Raw genomic sequence first — 18,082 nt, 5'->3', positions numbered from 1 at the left:
CTTTACTAGGTATTGACTGAATTGTTGTCCAGTACCCATCTGAGCCTCGGCCTCCCTACCCTTACGGACAAATAGCTCAGCTAGCCTTCCGTATGTGGCCTTCACCAGCGAGCAAACAGGGAGGTTTCTAACCCCCTTCAGGATTGAGTTGACACATTCCGAAATGTTGGTCGTCATGTGCCCGAATCTCCGACCCCCATCACAGTACTGTGTCCACAACGAGTAATCGATTCAGTTCGCCCAGTCACACATTGCCGGATTCTCAGAGCGCAGAATGTCAAACCAGTAGTCGAACTCCACCTCGGTCTTGGCATATGCGGCGTTAACAAGAAGCCTCCGGGCATCTTTTCCCTTGAATGTCAAGGCAAAGTTTGCTGCAATGTGTCGAATACAGAACGCCCGGTACGCAGCAGGGGGTAACCATCCCCCATCCGGAGCCTCGAGTGCTGCCTTGATGCCGTTATGCCTATTTGAAATAACTAACAGACCCGGCTGAGGTGTCACGTGCTCACGGAGGTGGGAAAGAAAGAAAGACCATGACTCAGCATTCTCACCCTCAACTAGTGCAAATGCCACGGGGAGGATGTTCGAGTTTCCGTCCTGTGCAATGGCGACTAGCAGTGTTCCCCCATACTTCCCATATAGACGGGTGCCATCAATACTGACCAAAGGCTTGCAATGACGGAATGCCTGGATACACGGGGGGAAAGTCCAGAACAGCCTATGAAAATAAACCTGAGACTCGTCAACCTGTCCCCCAACTCGAACAGGGCAAGTCCTGAGGACGGCTACAGTGCCAGGCATCGTCAGCTGAACTCCTAAAACCCACCTAGGGAGCTCATTGTACGACTCGTCCCAGTCCCCATATATGACGGCAACGGCCTTCTGCTTCGCCATCCATACCCTCCTGTACGTAGGCCTGAACCCAAAGTGTGCGGCCGTGGCATTTTGAAGCACCTTGATGTTCACAGCTGCATCAGCCCTAACCATCGGCATAATGAAGGTGGATATGACATGGTAGTCCAGACTCCTATGGTCGCTGGAGATGGAGCTGGCAAGACATGTATGCGGTCCGTTGTATCGCTTCACTTCCCATATACCCTTCCGCTGTCGGAGACTCAACCGAATTAGCCATGTGCACCCATTCCCACTCAACCGAATCAGCCATGTGCACCCATTCCCAAACTCAGAACACTTTCCCACATACCTGCGGTAGTCAGACTCAACGACCTTGTACTGGACCCCTCGGCGGATACTGTACGTCTTCACACTCAACAGCGCCTTATCTTTATCCTGAAATTGTTGGCCAACCTGGAACTCGTTCATACCGGCAGACCCCTCGGTGTCTCTAGTGCCAAATCCTGAAGCCTGCAAAGCAATGTCGTCCTGCCGCATGGCATCCAGGTCCAATGAGGAAAAATGGGGTGGATACTGCTGTGTGCCAGAACTAGATCCACCTGTAGCCCTTGTCGGAACAGTAGTTCCAACATCATCGCCGCTTTCATCAGCGATCATATCCGGCTCTACGTCATCGTCATCTGGATCATCAAACAAACCATCACTAACACCAGCCGGTGTGGGACAATGTACCTCGGTGGGAATATGTTTCCCATACCGAACCTCGTCTCCAACATTGCCGCTCAGATCAACGGCAAACGAAGGGGACGCAACAGGCTGCATCGGTGGCTCATACACAGGAGCAGAGGATGAAGCAACAGCAGGTCTCGAGCTCGAGCCGGCAACCGCGGCTATAGTATTGGCATTCCGGTTCGAACCACCCGAGCTAGATACCACATCAACCAACTTTGCCAACAGCTCAGGTGTCCTTACCTCGGGAAACTGCCGACGAGAGAGAAACATAACCTGCAAGTCCTCCTCACTACCGATTGTGAAACAATCAAACTTCACGGTGTCATGGAGCACCGCTGTTGGAATGCGGTAGAAAAACTTCTTGACCCTTTTAACTCCTTCAAGACCAAGCTTCTCCAGCACAGAGCTAACAAGAGCATCGTAGGTGGTTGTTGGCGTCACGATAATACATAGGGGATCTTTATCAGTGAACTTCACGCCGGACCGAGTTTTTCTCTTAATCGACCCTCTGTAATGTACCAGAACTAGGAAACTCTCCTCACTAGCCATCTCCCCTCTTTGTTGAGAGCAACATGAGTTCACAGCATATATATACAACCCTGGCTCGCACTATATATATATAATTCGAATCTATATGTTTCGAATTATGTAGTATCACAAGCTTTCCTAGTAATTCGAATTAACTAAATTCGAATTGGTTAAGTGTAATTCGAAACAACTTGTTTCGAATTACTTAATTATGTGTTCTTCATAGTAATTCGAATTAACTCAATTCGAATTACTTTAGTTTGTCGCCTGAGTGTAATTCGAATCATATCAATTCGAATTACATGTAACTATAATTTGAATTAACTATAATTCGAATCATATTGATTCGAATTATATAATAATTCGTCCTGGTTGATTCATGTATGAATTTTTGATTTGGCTGAATTGAGTAATTTTGAGCTCTCCTTGACTCATTTGGGTTTTTTACCCTTTAAAATAAGTTCAGTTGTATTTTGCTTAGGATGAATCATGTATTAGTTAATATAATAGGTAATGTTACAGCGTAGAGTATCTTTTAATAAATAATGAAAAATTATTTTTTTTAGAATAAAAATAAAAAAAATAAAAAATGAAACATCATATATATGGATTATTTTCCTTACAATCACGGGGCGAAGCTTTATGTATTCATAAGGAGACAGTGCCCCTGCCAAAAGAAAATTATCGTATGTGAAAAAATAAAATAATTAAGAGTGGCCTCTCAAAAAAATATTGATGGCTCCCCTCTTTAGACTCTATGAGCATGGGTCATGATCAATTAATCATCATAAGAAAAATCAAAGGATAATAATGTTCTTTTTATACTTTTTCGTATACAATTTCAAAGTTTAACCTTTTTTTATAAAGCCATATATATATATATATATACAGGGGCGGAGCTACATACTGGGAAAGGGGGGCAACGGTCCCCCCTAATTTTAATTTTTTACATGTAAATTATATGTAAATTTCAGTTTAGCCTCCCCTAAAAAAATTATTTTAATATTATTTTATTGTGTAAATAATTTTAGTCTCCCTCTAATATTTTTTCTAGCTCCGCCCCTGTATATATATATATATATAAACTTTGTTTTCTTCTCTCTTTCTCATTTATTCACGTCACTGGATTTAGTTAACTTATATAATATTTATCTATAAAATCTTAATTATAGAAATTTATTTAAACAATAGATAAGATGAAAACAATAAATATTAAAAAAAACAGGCCAAAAGGATAAAAATATTTCTATTATTATTAGATCAAGACCAAATTTTTTAATACTTAAAGATATCAAACATCAACATCTTAACTCCTCAATAAAGTAGTTTAAAATTATATCAATACTAGTATTTATAGATTTTAAATACAATAATTTATTTTTATAATATTTGATATTAGTTTTGAGATATTTATGTTTAAATATTATGATATATAATATATTTAATTATTTTATAAAAAATAAGTCTTATTAATCGTTATATATATATTATAATTTTTTATTAAAATAAAAAATAATAAAAAATACTAGTAGTCACAATAACTATGGAACTGATGGAAGGCTAATTTTTATTTAGTATGAGGTTGACATGTGAGTTATGCTGAGTTATGGAATATTGAGGAGATATACACAATTGTGACGGTGTTCAATTTTTTGTTTTAGTGGGAAGAAATTGGATTGTCTGATTTTCTTACAGAGAGAGGAACACAAATCGGACTCAAGATTTTCATTGCAGAATTTCGTGGATACTGAAATCGGATCCAGAATTTTCTGCCAGTATACAAATCGGACCCAAGGTTTTCAGTACCTCTAATCAGACAGTCTGATTTGTCTTGTGCAATCCTCATATCCTGGTGAAATATCATATACCTTCATAATTCTGCTGTATACCAACTCTCTCTCCATATTAAAATTAAAAAGTTCACCGATGGAAGCCACATTCTAATCCTTTAATAAAAATAACGACGTAATAAATTTATATAAAATACAAAAGAAGGGCCACTGCCCACTGACATTTGCGGGTAAAAAAATTTATATGCGAACCCAGTTGCCCCGTTGGGTACTTTTTTTGTTATCGATATAAACAGCACGTTAAGTATAGCTTTTAGAATTTCAAAAGAATAGTTTTGCACTAAAACTAGATTAGAGTCAGAATCTTTCAAACTAAATCATTCTTGGGTCCAGTGTATTATATTATTGCAACAGGTTCAAGTGTTCAAGCACAAATGACTTATTAGCAATATTGTCACATTTAAGTTCAAAGATCATTGACCATAAAACTTGTGGGCCACTAAATGATTTCACTTGCGATATGATTTGACAAGGGCAAGGAGAACAGGTTTGTTTGATCGATTATTTTATTTAAAACAAGGAACACGATCGAGAGACTTATTTGCAGTCAATACAAATACATGAAGAAGACTAGAAGAGTAATGATAGTAATACACATCTGGAAAGTTTATCCCTAAAATTAAAATTTAAAATTTAAAATAGTAAGAAGATGGCGTGCAGAATTCTCTAAATTCTTAAAAGTAAAAAATTGAGGGAAAAAAAAAAGAGCTACACGTTGACATGTGTTGCCATGTTTTACAAGAAGGTGGATGATGATGAAAGTTAAGCCATAACAAGAGCAAAGTTGTTCTTTTCAGGGCTCTGGTTGCATTTTCTCAACTTCTTCTCGAATTGATTGGAAGAGAACAGTAGACAAATATCTTTCACCGAAGCTTGGGAATACAACCTGCAATAAATAAACAGTGTGTGAAATGTAATTAACTTAAAGTGGGAATGAGATCACAGCAACAACAATAATAAAGTCTTGTCCCTAGATAAAATTTCAACAAAATTTTATACTGATTCCTAAAAGACCAACACAACCCTTCTCTTTGAGCTTGGGACCGGCAATGTAAAAGGTTTGCAACAAAGTGAGAAAGAGACAAAATGGATGTGAACCCCTTATAGGGTTGTGTGTAAGTGTGTAGTGTGTAGTGTGTGTGAGTTGTTATAAATTTGTAATATGAACCAAAAGAAAAAAGGTGAGAAAGAGACAAACATCACAAAAACATGATGTAGAAAGGTTCTACCCAAATTAAAGACTAAAAAATTGCAGCTTGCCAAGTTGTGGACACACAACGCAATATAAAAGAAACTTGGTCACCCAAAATAGCAGGACAAAAGCATATTCTCCCATGAAAAAAAATAACATTATGCTACCGTACAAGCAGATGGATACTTAACACTACGTTCCAATAAAGGAACCATACGTATATAAATCTGAATGATGTTTTTGTAAATTCAGTAAACATACGTCCTATTTGAGGCGGATTAAATTCCTTGTAACATATCCATCTGTTGGTTTTTATTATTATTTGAGGGAATGCACTTACCGCAATAAGCTTCCCTGCATTTTCAGGTCTCTTTCCAACCCTTATTGCAGCTGCTGCAGCAGCTCCAGAAGAAATTCCCACCTGCATTCCAATTGAAGTGAGCATGAAAATTTTAAAAGTATAACATCAATGGATCTTGCTCTTCATTTTGGGCCAGAAAATTACTGGGGTGTTGTAAGATTTAAAGAGTTAGCTTTGACAAGCACTCCAAAGAAGATTAAATTTTATGTCCACATAATAGGACTCTTCATGCACATGATACAACTAAATTAACACAGTAACTATGTCAAATTCCATTATCTTGTGCTAGATCGTTTCAATTTTCAAGCTACTTTGGCATGAGTTGTGTAACTGCGTCAGTACATGGGATATTGCATGTACAACAACACTAAAAAAAAACTGAAAAAGCCTTTTCCCACTAGGTGGGATCAGCTATATGGATCAAAAGACGTCATTGTACCCTATTATGCAAAAGGCATGGGATATTGCATGAACAATTAAAAATAATCATGCAACTAAAATGACAGAAACAGTTAAAAGATGACACATGGCACTAACCAGTAAGCCTTCTTGGAGTGCTAATTGCTTTGCAGTTTCAACAGCTTCATCACTCGATACCTGCCGTATTCACATGGGATAGGAATCAATTATAGAACAGAAAGAAAAATGGATGTTTAATTATTCACTATTTATCCTGTTAGGTTGTTCCTATGCCACATACATATAAACTAAACCACCTAAAAAAGCTTCAGATGTGCATTGAATTGAGAAAAATAGTAGCAAAGGCAAGAACTAGGAAACAATAAACCAGCGTATGAAGAAAGGTTTACTACTGGTCAATATGGTTTCCCCATGTCGTTAGACATGACAAAAGCTATTAAAGAGTAACCAACGATAAAACTGAATCTGAAGCTGAATATAAATATCAACTATGAAAAAATTGCCACAAAAACAATTGGCAAATCAGAGCATTAAATGCTGTATGTGAGATACAGAAATGACATTTTCATTCCCCATCAAAGCCGAAAGTTGCTAAACATCATCTAAATTAAAAAATGACAGGAAGGATATGATATGATGCTTAGTTGAACATAAATATGGAGAGCAGGGGATTCATCAGTCAGTTACATATTCAACAAGATTTGGAGAAAAGAGAGAACAGCCTTCAAACTTCCTGTGTTTCAAACTTTTAATACATGATTCTAGGATTTTTAGAAACACTGTTCAATCATTCCATCAATACCCTAGTATGTTCCCGAATTTACTGATCCAGTTCTAAACAGAATATAACATCCACCCAATTTGATAGCAAATGATCAACCCAACAAGGACATGGTAATTAGATATGGATGTAGGCAGAAAGGAATTCCGTACTAAAGAAAGAACCCTGTACTAAAAGAATGAAGCATAATGACTCGTTACAAAGTCATGCAACTGCCATGTCTTGATAAAAGAATTAATTATTTTATTTTATTTTTATAAACCGAGTTATGGAGAGTACTAAACAGGACATATTGAATTATAACTCCAAAAAGTTTTTATGTTTATTATTTTTTTTATACAAAAAAAGGAAGAGAGGAGAAAGAAGATGGGAAAACAAAACAACAGACCTCTATAACTTCATCAAGTATATCTTGGTTCAAATTCCTGGGCACAAAACCAGCCCCAATACCCTGAATCTTGTGAGGTCCTGTGGTTAAGAGGAAAGAGAAACAACATACAATTAAAGGATTACTTAAAAACTAGCGTATTGGAGTCAGAGTATGTAGAACTTGTTCTGCTTTCTTACCAGGCTTTCCACCAGAAAGTATATTGCTTTCCGTAGGCTCTACACCAATAACCTGATACATAACGAAGAAAATGCTAAATGGAATCCAACTTATTAGAGAGCTTCCCTCAAACTCAAATTATTACTCCAAGGGGTAACAAGACATGACTAGTTCATTGATTGAGTAAAAAGAACCATGTACATCAAGTATTTTTAAATTTAGGGACAATTAATGTTAGTCATTTTGTTTATTGAAGTTAAAAAAACTGAGAGACACCATCAATTTGATAATGCCAATTGAGACGTTTACCTTTACGTTTGGATTTTTCTGTTTTAGGAATTGACCAACACCGGAAATGGTTCCACCAGTTCCAATTCCTGCAACAAAAATATCAACTTTGCCTCTTGTATCTTCCCATATCTCAGGGCCAGTTGTCTCATAATGTATCTGCATAGTTGAATCCAACTTCATATATCAGATCATACCACAGCTCACTATGGTAGAGACAGAATTCAATTTATGACATGTCGTACAACATCTTCCATTCAACTACACACAACAGGGGTAAGCAAATATCAGCTTACAAACTACAATTTGAACAATTACCCCCTTTTCCATTAAAAAATATCAATTTAGAGGCTAACACCTAACAAACTAAGTTTAAGGTCATGATTCCCAGGGAGAGAGTAACCCAAGGACTGGTTCGATTAAGTCCTCATTGCCACTAGCTTGGGTTCAAAGGTAGTTCATTTATTTGGAAAGCAGTTCTCAATAGGGTTAACCCTAATCCTGTGTTGTAGCTGCATAAACTAATCAAAACTTCATTCAAGATAGTTTTGTGTAATGGGATACCAACCTTCAAAAACAGCTACACAGTTAATAGTTAAAGCTTCATAATCCAGCTGTTAGATAAGGACTTTAGAGTTTTAAGTAAGCTCTTTGAATTATGTGGGGAATCTTGGTTATGCCATCAGACCCATGAGCATTTACTTGTAATCAATTAAGGGGGATATGTTCAGAAAACGAACAGCAAAGAATGTTTATCCCTAACCTTTTGACTTGACTTGCTTTTGTATTTCTTCTAACCTATAGTTTGGACTGCTGTTTGAAGCATGGGTTTTGATAAAATGCTCAGTACAACGCACGGCCTAAAAATTGGATTAATATATTTTACCATAAAATGGACTGTTACTGTTTACCTTAGGATTAGACGGATTATCGAATTGTTGAAGCATGTATGCATTAGGTGTAGTTTTCAAAATTTCTTCAGCTTTCTGAACTGCTCCATTCATGCCCTTTGCTGCCTCAGTTAAAACAAGCTCAGCCCCAAAAGCTTTCAGAAGAACTCGTCTTTCTAAACTCATTGATGCAGGCATTGTCAGAATGAGTTTATATCCTTTTGAAGCCGCTATAAAGGCAAGACCAATTCCTGTGTTTCCACTAGTAGGTTCGACTAAAACACTCTGAAAGCACACAAGAAACAAGTTAACTGAGAACAACAAATAGTGTGTTTGAAGCAATAGCTTTTATGGCTAATCTGCAAGGAAAGAACACAAATCATTTCTATAATAGATTTACCTTCCCAGGTGTTATAGCTCCTTTCTGCTCAGCATCAAGTATCATGCTATACCCTATCCTGCAAGAATAAAAATACAAAGTGTTTTAAAAAAATGGTTAAAGATTCAATCTCCAATAAGCATAGCTCATAAGGTCATATACAGAATGCAGTCTTACAGAAATATTAACATCAACCTCATTATTTTTGTAGTTTCTTATAGAACTAACAGTTAATTGACATTACTGCCACCTTCATCTTATTATGTAATAATTTTCATCTATATTAAAAACGAAGATTGAAACAATATAATCTAACAAAGAGATTACTGGAAAAATCACAAGAATCATTTTCATCAGAGTCACATCCTTCACCAGATATTTTCATGAAAATGGAAAACAAGTAAAAAATGCAAGCATATGATATTTAGACTTCACAAGCAATGGTTCAGATTCTCAGTTCTCACCTGTCCTTGACACTACAGCATGGCTCCATAATCTCAAGCTTGGCAGCAACATTGGCCACACATCCTTTCACTATATTGTTCAGGTAAACCATTGGGGTTTTTCCTATAAGCTGTGGCATTTCAAAATATATATATATATCAAGATGCTATAGAATGCTTATTTCTCACGCATAAAGAATAAACAAGGTGAATCATAAAGGAGTCAAAATTTGCAACAAGAACTTATCGACGGACACATTTAGATTATCAAAATACGCCAAATTGAGAGAGTACACCAAATAAAACGCATCAAATCTTGTAGATATTCCAATTGACCATCGAAAGGAAATAAAATATAAAAACAAGAGCAATAACCTGGGTAACATCTTCGGCAATGTTGAGACCTTCGATCCCGGTTTGGGGCTTAACAGATACAGCTTTGCAGATAACGGAAGAAGAAGAAGAAGAAGAAGAAGAAGAAGAAGAAGAAGAAGATTGTGGATGTGGAGAAGAAGGGTGAGGAAGCCGGTCTGAGGAAAGTGGGGGTGGCGGCGGTGCGGGTAAGAGAGTAGCGAAGAGGAGAACGGGAAGGGCAAGTCAACGAGTTGAATAGGGAAGCAGAAGAAGCCATTGATGATGAAGAGGAAGAGGAGAAGCAGAAGTAGTGGAATATGAAAATGGAATGAAGAAATTACGATGATGATGATAAAGATATTTGTTGGTGGAAATCGAATCAGTTGCGCTGGGACCTCATTGGATTTTTCCAACTCCAACTCACACTCACTCACTGTAATAATCTTACCCCGTAAAAGTATTTATGTATAATTTTATCTATATAAATTTCAGGTGAAGCTAGCTGTACTTAAAAATTAGTAAATATTTTTGTAATATTTTTTTATCAAAGATCAAAATATTTTTTAAATAAAAAGAGAACAAATTAAATTAAAGTTTAGTCTAATTTTTTGTAAGCTTTTCAAATAATTATCTAAATATTTTTTTCAAAAATTTATAATATCTTGAAGCAATTTAGGTCACTAATAATTTATCAATAAAATGTCCAAGTTCAATGAATAATTGATTGATTGTGCTCCTTGTTGCCACATAAAATGGAACTAACGAAATGATATTATGGTGACTAGCGTGGTAATGGCTAATAAGACATTGACTTATAAAAAAAGAAAGGGACCTATTGACTTTTTCAATAAATATACATAAAAGTTTATGAAGCATCATTTTCTCAAAAAAAGAAAAAAGAAAAAAAAAAGAAGAGTATCATACTTGCCCATAATCAAATGTACTTTGTGGTAAAAGTGTAAAACATATATAGTTAGATGCGACTAACGCAGGCCTTCTTGTAGTGTGCGATACGAAGTTCTGTCTTCTCCTAATTTGCAGCGCGGTGTTGTTTTCCGACCTTTGGGTTTCTGAAAAGCCTTTTGTGGAAGCAATAGAGTGCCAATGGGCAATGGCTTATCTTGTTTTACACTGGTGGTGACTTTTTGGTTGTGGGCCTCTTCACACTTTCTGCTCCATTGGTTCCTGCTTCCCAGGATGTTTGAGTCTTGTCTAACTATAATTTTCAAAAAAAAAAAAAATAAAAAAAAAAAACTACTGAAAAACTTACGAAACATTGCTTAACTTACAAGTGACCATAGCAGAACCTGACTACATCTTGCGTTTTGTAATAATCAACCACCGAGTAATATGAACCACATATATAAGTGTGAAATTAGGGTTAATAATCAAAATCATCTAAAAAAATTATACAATTACCAATTTAATAATAAAAAAATCAAATTTAAATTAGTCCATAAAATATGTAATTAAATTATTCGAGTAGTTCTTATAATTGGCAAGCATAAAAAAAAAAATAAATGATAAATTGTGAATTTACTATTACACTCAACTTCATTGTCAGTTTGTCACTAATGAGGTTAGAGTACTCTTCTGCCGTTCCACTCCTTTGAAGGCTTCTGGTTCTTTTCTAACCATTGTTTTCATTTTCTGCTACCTTTGTTCTTCTTCTCTTTCTGTCACCATCGTTTATGTTGATAAATTTGAGGATGATGAAGAAGAAAAAAGGGAAGAAGAAGAGGGAAAGAAGCATGTGGTGCCTTTATCTTTCGCTTCTGGTCGATGATGATGGATACATTTCTTTTTTGACATAGTTTTCCAATTTTTACTTGTTTAGGTAGCTCGTTGATCTTCCTCTGTATATTTTTTAATTTCGACGTAGAGTCGATAGAGTATTTGTATAACATGTACAATGGACTATTTATTTAATCTAATATGAGTTAAAAAATAAATATTTATGATAAAATACTATTAATTTTTTAAACACAATATACTCATAATATTTAAAATAACCATTTGAATATGAGAGATAATAAGCATATGATATCTTATTAAATCGAATATCTCTAAACTTCCATTATACAAATTATACAGATACTTCATTGACTTCCTATACTTCTTCTTTTTAATTTTACTATTACTTGTTGAAATAAAGTCATAATTATTGCACAAAATTAAAAAAAAAAACCTTAATATCATTTTTTCATTATTTCTTTTTTGTTTTCATTTTCTTCCATTACAAACTCTACTCATTTTTCTATATGAATTAAATCATCAAAACATCTCTTTTAGATGCACTTTCTCTCAAACAAAGGTCAAAATTGCCAAAATAGTAAAAAGTATAACGCTAACTATATATCAAATCTAATATATAAATACATAGGAAACGAATTAATCAAATTGGTCTTGTCTCGCCTAATGATACAATTTTAAATTCTTTTTCTGCCCTGTTTAATGATAAATTGGCGGGCTAAGTCCCTCAATTTTTCTTTTTTATTAATAAATTATTAAATATTAAATAATATATATAACTTTGTAATTATTTTAATAAATTTATAATTTTTAAAGATACTAAGAAATTAGATTGTCTCAAAAGCTCAAAAAACACCTCTAGCATGCAAAAAATTCCAAAGGTTCCAAAAGTTTGATGGTTTTTATAATATTTATTTCTTGCGTCCTAGAATACCATTTATGAACAATTAAGACTCAGGTTTTCAGGGATAATAAAATGTCAGCCACAACTTCTCTCATTGTGAGATAAACACCTTTCAATAAAATCCAAAAGAATCTAAAACTGTTGATGTATGTAACTTTTTCATCACAGTTCCGACAAAATTTGCTTACACAAGCTGCAGTAGATGATTGTAATATAGATATTAGAAACAAAAATTTGATAGCATTTTTTAAGGCCTTCTTCAATGTCTCAATAAGCCTATATACCTAAACTGATTTTTACTCCAACATCTTTCTAACTTCTAAGTTCACATAATGTGTTAAGGCCACTTGTGTCTTTGGCCGCCACAACTCACAACTGACAAAACATCATTATTTATTTAGGGATTTACTAATAAATCATGGTATCTTTAATTAATATGGAAATGAAATATTTTATTATTTCAAATATTTTTATTACGATAAAGACATAATTAAAAAAATAAAAATAGTTTAAGGACCTAGTAAAAAAAAATACAAAAATCCTATTATAAATTTAATAAAATTATAAAGACTAACAGAATAATTAAACTAATATAATTATAAGTTAAATTGATTTTTTTTTTGTTAACTAGAGAACGATATAAACATACCAAATGATACAATGACATAACAAGTTAATGCAAATAACACAATAATTAGTTGACTTGCTAGTGACATATTATAAATTTATGTAAAATTAAATTAATCCTTACAGGTATACGTATAAATTATTTTATTTTTAAAATTTTAAAAGTAAGTCAAGTAAGTCTTTAGGCAAAAAAAATATTCTTTTCTTTTCATCCAAATATATTAAGAGAAAATTAAAATACATCTAAATTCTTTTTTTTTTTATCTTTTTTTTCATTTTCTTTTTTTTTTTATTTCCGTTCTTGCATCCAAACAAACTCTTAATGTATCATTGTATTTATTTATTTATTATTATTGTTGTTGTTGTTTTGAAACAAAGTTGGGTATCCTTCAACCAAAATTGACCTTGGGCTGAAGAGTTAAGGCTTAGGACAGAAGGTATTTATATAGGCTTGCTTACTCTGTAGCCCGCTAAGCAAAGTTCCATGAATTCAGGGGACAGATACGTGAAATCCTGATTGATGTTACAGGAGTGACTCCTCTTTATAATCCCCTTAGTGCTGAGTGTTTTAGGTTGTTTGTATTTTATTTTTTGGGCTTAGGCCCAGTTATCTTACAAAAACTCCGTGCAATCTAAAATCAATCACCAATGTGGTGATATGTTTTTATCATACTAACATATTAGGCGCATGCTGTGGCGTAAAAAATAAAATTGTTTTTACATGTGTAGAAGGAGTGTTTGAATTTCAGTTTATAAATTGGAGTTGATGTAAAATTGATTTTGCAAACTTAATTTTGATGAAAAATAAGTTTATGTTAAAGTGATTTATGGTTGATAATTTTTATATCAAAATAGATTATAGTATAATAAATATTGTTTTGATTATACTATTTAAAATTACTTTTAGATAAAAAATTATTAAAATAGTCATCAACTTAAATAAATTTTTTTATATTATTCAATCATTTTAATTTAAATATTTAAATAGATATTGTTAATTAATTTTATAATAAAATTAATATTTACTTACTATAATAAAAATAATATATAAAAATAATATATTTTTACATCAAAAGCAAAAATAATATATGAAAAATATATCAAAATATAATTTATTAAATTATATTACTTATAATTCTTTTAATACTCTCGGTATTCTTTTATTTAATACTATTTTAAACTATAAATTTTAATTATTTATGACTTTATTCTTAATTATAATTAATTTTTTATTTATTTTGTTCTTTTTAATGGAATCAATAATTTATATTATAACAAAATTATAATAATAAATTAATGTACAAGAATTACAGTTACAAATTTTAACAAAGCCAAACAAAAATATATATTTTTTATACAAAATCAAAAGTAAAAATTTAATAAAAAATATTATTATATATTTAAAATATTTGAATACTAAAGAGACTACAAGTAAAGAAGTAAAGGGTAGAATTGATAAAACAAAATAAATTCACTCCTACCGTGATTTTCTAAACGCAGAAGCTACAATTTCCAGCTTTTTATAAACGCACGTTACGTTGGCGTTTAGAGAAAAAAAAGTATCCAAACAAAGAGAGAAAGCGTTCAATGCACTCAAACGTGCTTGTCTTCTTTCTAACGCAAAATCAAACACACCCTTAATAGTTCACGTAGTTGATTTTTGGATGGGGAAGAATTAATTATAGCACACAATTATTGATTCCTTTGACTTACAGTAAAAAAGAGAGTCTGTGACTCTGTACCGTGTACCATAGAGACTACTTATTATTATTTTTTGGTGTTAAAGACTACTTATTTTGATTTATTGTTAATAAATATGTGTATTACTAACCAAATTAGAATTAAGTCTATTAGATAAAAAAATTTTAAAAAACAAAAATAAAAAATATTTTTTTAATCTTAACCAAAATATTTTTCATAGAATTTAAAAAGAAAAAAATATTTGAAAATTAACTTACTTTCACTCTTTTAAGTTAGGGTAAAGTATTAAATTGATCCCTTACGTTTGGGCGGAATTCTGTTTTAGTCTTTAAGGTTTAAAGTGTCCTATTTGAATCCAAAAAAATTTCATTTAATTTCAATTTAGTCCCACCGTGCGGTCAAAGTTAAATAATTACTGAAATATCCTATATTACCGCAGTATAAAAATAATATCGATAATTTAAAAAACAAGTACAAGTTCCAAATGCACAAAATCAACCGTAGATGCATCAATACATTTATTTATCATTTTTTTTAGTTCTATAGAAAATATTTTATTTAAATTATAAAAAAATGATAAATAAATGTATTGATGCATCCACGGTTGATTTTGTGCCTCTGGAGCTTATACTTGTTATCCAGATTATCGATCTTGCTCTTATACTGTTGTAATGTAGGACATTCTGTTAATTATTTAACTTTGATTTTACAATGAGACTAAATTGAAGCTAAATGAAACTTTTTTGGATTCAAATAGGATACTTTAAACCTTACGAATCAAAACAGAATTACGCCCAAACGCAAGGACCAATTTAGTACTTTACCCTTTTAAGTTATCACTATTAAAAAGAGGAATTCTCCACGTACAAGTGTTTTCCCATACAAGTCATACAAGTCATTTATTTCATCTTCTTTTTCTTTCTTTATTCCTCCTCTTTTTCTTCTCATTCTTCTTCTTTTTCCGTGCCTCCTCTTCTTCTTTGTTTTTGAAGTATTTCATCTTCATCGTCGTATTTCTCCTCGTTCTTCTTTTGATTTTGCAACGTTATGTATTTTTTTCTTTTTTGTTTGATTTTTTTCCCAAAAAGAATTATAAGAATATGAAATAAGAAAATGAAGAAGAAGAAGAAGTACAAGATGAGGAAGAAAAAGAGAAGTATGCATAAGGTGTACTTCAACGAATTTTGGGTGTATTTTTTAAATCCTTTGGTTGTATTTCTGTAATCATTTGGATGTATTTCTATAATCGTTTGGGTAAATTCCTATAACCGTTTGGGTGTATTTCTGTAACCGTTTGAGTATATTTCTGTAATCATTTGGGTGTATTTCTGAAGTTCCATTATCTTCAAAACGATTTCAAAACTTGATTTCAGAAACCATGAAAATAAAAAAAAACGAAGCAAGAATACCAATGATAAACGCAGATAAAACAACGAATGAAAAGGCAAAGAGAGAACGCATGAAGGAGATCGAACAAATTTAACAAGAAACTCATTTTCATGGAGGAAGAAGAAGAGTAGGAGAAGAAGAAGGAGAAGAAGAAGGAAGAGGGGGAGGAGGAGAAGGAGGAACGCGAAGCACGCCATGGAAATCGTATATGGGCTAGCGTGTTTTTTGTTAAGTTTCTCCCAACTTGTAGGACTTGTAAACCAAATGACTTGTATGTGTAGCACTCCTCTATTAAAAAAAAAGGAGAATGTATAGTTATAGGTAATTACTGTTCATTTATTGTGGTTAACAAATTTAATTTGTTTTTCGAATTATATGTCCTAAATACATTACTAATTATTTTTATTACTTTACATGTTTTAAACTTTTAATTTATAAATTAGATTGATAAATTATTATTATTAAAGGTGTCTGTTTTTCTTTTCAATAAGAGACAAATATCAGTCTCTACTTTCTATTATAGTTTTACCTATTTAATTAATTAAATTAGAAATAATTTAATATATTTATTAATTTATTATAATACGTTAAGATCTTTTATATGAAATTTAATTTAAAAAAAATTTAATTTATTTTTCAATAATATTATTAAAAATAAAATATATTTTTTGTCCTAATATTTATGATATTTTTTAAAAATACTCTTATGTTTAGTTGCATTTAATTTTGTTCTAACGTATTTATTAGGGACAAAATTAAAAACTTTTAAAGATAGTGTTGATACAAATCGAAAACGTTAGGAATAAAATTGAATGCATCGAAAACGTTAGAGATAAAATTAAATTAAATAAAAAATTAGAGATAGTTTAAAAGAAATTACATTAAAGACAAAAGTATATTTTACCCTATTATTAAATATTTGAAAATAAATAACAATTTACAATTAAAAAAATATTGTTTTGGTCCATAATATTTAAACTAAATTCTAATTTTATCCTTAATGTTTGAAATATTTTATTTTCGTCTAAAACATTTTATGTCGTTCTAATTTAGTCTTATGTTTAAAATTAAATATTTTCTTCTAAAAAAATGGAATACCTTTAATAATAGTAAAATATCAATTCAATTTATAAATTAAAACATGTAAAATATTAAATATATAAAAATAATTAGTAATATATTTAGGACATATAATTATAAAAACAAATTAAATTTGTTAACCACGGTAAATGTATAGTAATAATTACTTATTACCTAAATTATACATTCTTTCATTTTTAATAGTAATAATTTTAAGAGTAAAAGTAAGTTAGTCTCCAAATGTTTTACTTTTTTAAATTTTATGAAAAATATTTTGGTTAATATTAAAAGAATTTTTGTTTCAAAATTTTTTTCATATAATGGACTTAATTCTAATTTGATTAGTGATACACATATTTATTAACAATAAATAAAATAATAAGTGAGAACTTTTTATTTTAATAAATTAAATAAATATTTTATTTCCTAAAATAAATAATTTTAAAAATGATTACGAAAATATATCAGTATTTCTTATCTTGTTTATACTGTAAACAAGATAATTTTGTCCGTATCGAGATATATGTATTTTTTCAATTTTCGTAATCATTTTTTAAATTATTTATTTCAATAAATAAAATATTTATTTAATTTATTAAAATAAAAAAACTTAATAAGTGGTCTCTATAGCACAAACACACCTCACACACTCTCTTTCTTACTGTAAGTCAAAGAAATTAATAATTGTATGCTATAGTTAATTCTTCTCCAACTAAGAGTCAACTACGTGAACTAGTAATGCATTGACACTTGTCCTTCTATACGTGTAGAAATAATTTCATTTCTACGCCGTAGTATTCGCCATCATATTATTCATTATTCATTAAGAATTTTAATATGAGATGATTATCGTTTTTATTTTTAATAATATTTTTGAGCAGTTTTCTATTATTTTAAAAAAATAATTTTTATATTTTTATTTTTAAAATTATAAATTTAATATCAATAAATAAAAATTAATTGTAAAAAAATAAAATATTTTAAATTATTTAAGATATGTAAAAAT

The 18,082-nt window shown here is 31.5% G+C and overlaps 2 protein-coding genes across 2 annotated transcripts; both read right to left on the bottom strand.

Moving 5' to 3' along the window:
* Positions 1-231: 231 nt before the first annotated feature.
* On the bottom strand, positions 232-2,139 carry LOC107480831 (uncharacterized). Its single transcript, XM_016101010.1, has one exon. It carries the CDS (start codon positions 2,137-2,139, stop codon positions 232-234), a length of 1,908 nt encoding a protein of 635 aa, XP_015956496.1.
* A 2,317-nt stretch (positions 2,140-4,456) lies between these two features.
* Positions 4,457-9,748, bottom strand: LOC107480885 (cysteine synthase, chloroplastic/chromoplastic; the record flags this gene model as incomplete). The annotated part of the gene is given in 10 exon segments (XM_016101088.3): positions 4,457-4,854; positions 5,501-5,581; positions 6,059-6,118; positions 7,111-7,190; positions 7,290-7,341; positions 7,579-7,716; positions 8,469-8,732; positions 8,848-8,905; positions 9,291-9,400; positions 9,645-9,748. Coding segments are annotated over 10 exon segments (1,040 nt in total), but the record flags the coding sequence as incomplete, so codon positions are not given.
* Between the last annotated feature and the right edge of the window lie 8,334 nt (positions 9,749-18,082).

The sequence above is a fragment of the Arachis duranensis genome, chromosome 3, assembly GCF_000817695.3.
Source record: "Arachis duranensis cultivar V14167 chromosome 3, aradu.V14167.gnm2.J7QH, whole genome shotgun sequence".
Classification (NCBI taxonomy): Eukaryota; Viridiplantae; Streptophyta; class Magnoliopsida; order Fabales; family Fabaceae; genus Arachis; species Arachis duranensis.
The sequence above is the reverse complement of the archived record's forward strand: the minus strand, read 5'-3'. Positions and strand labels throughout refer to the sequence as shown.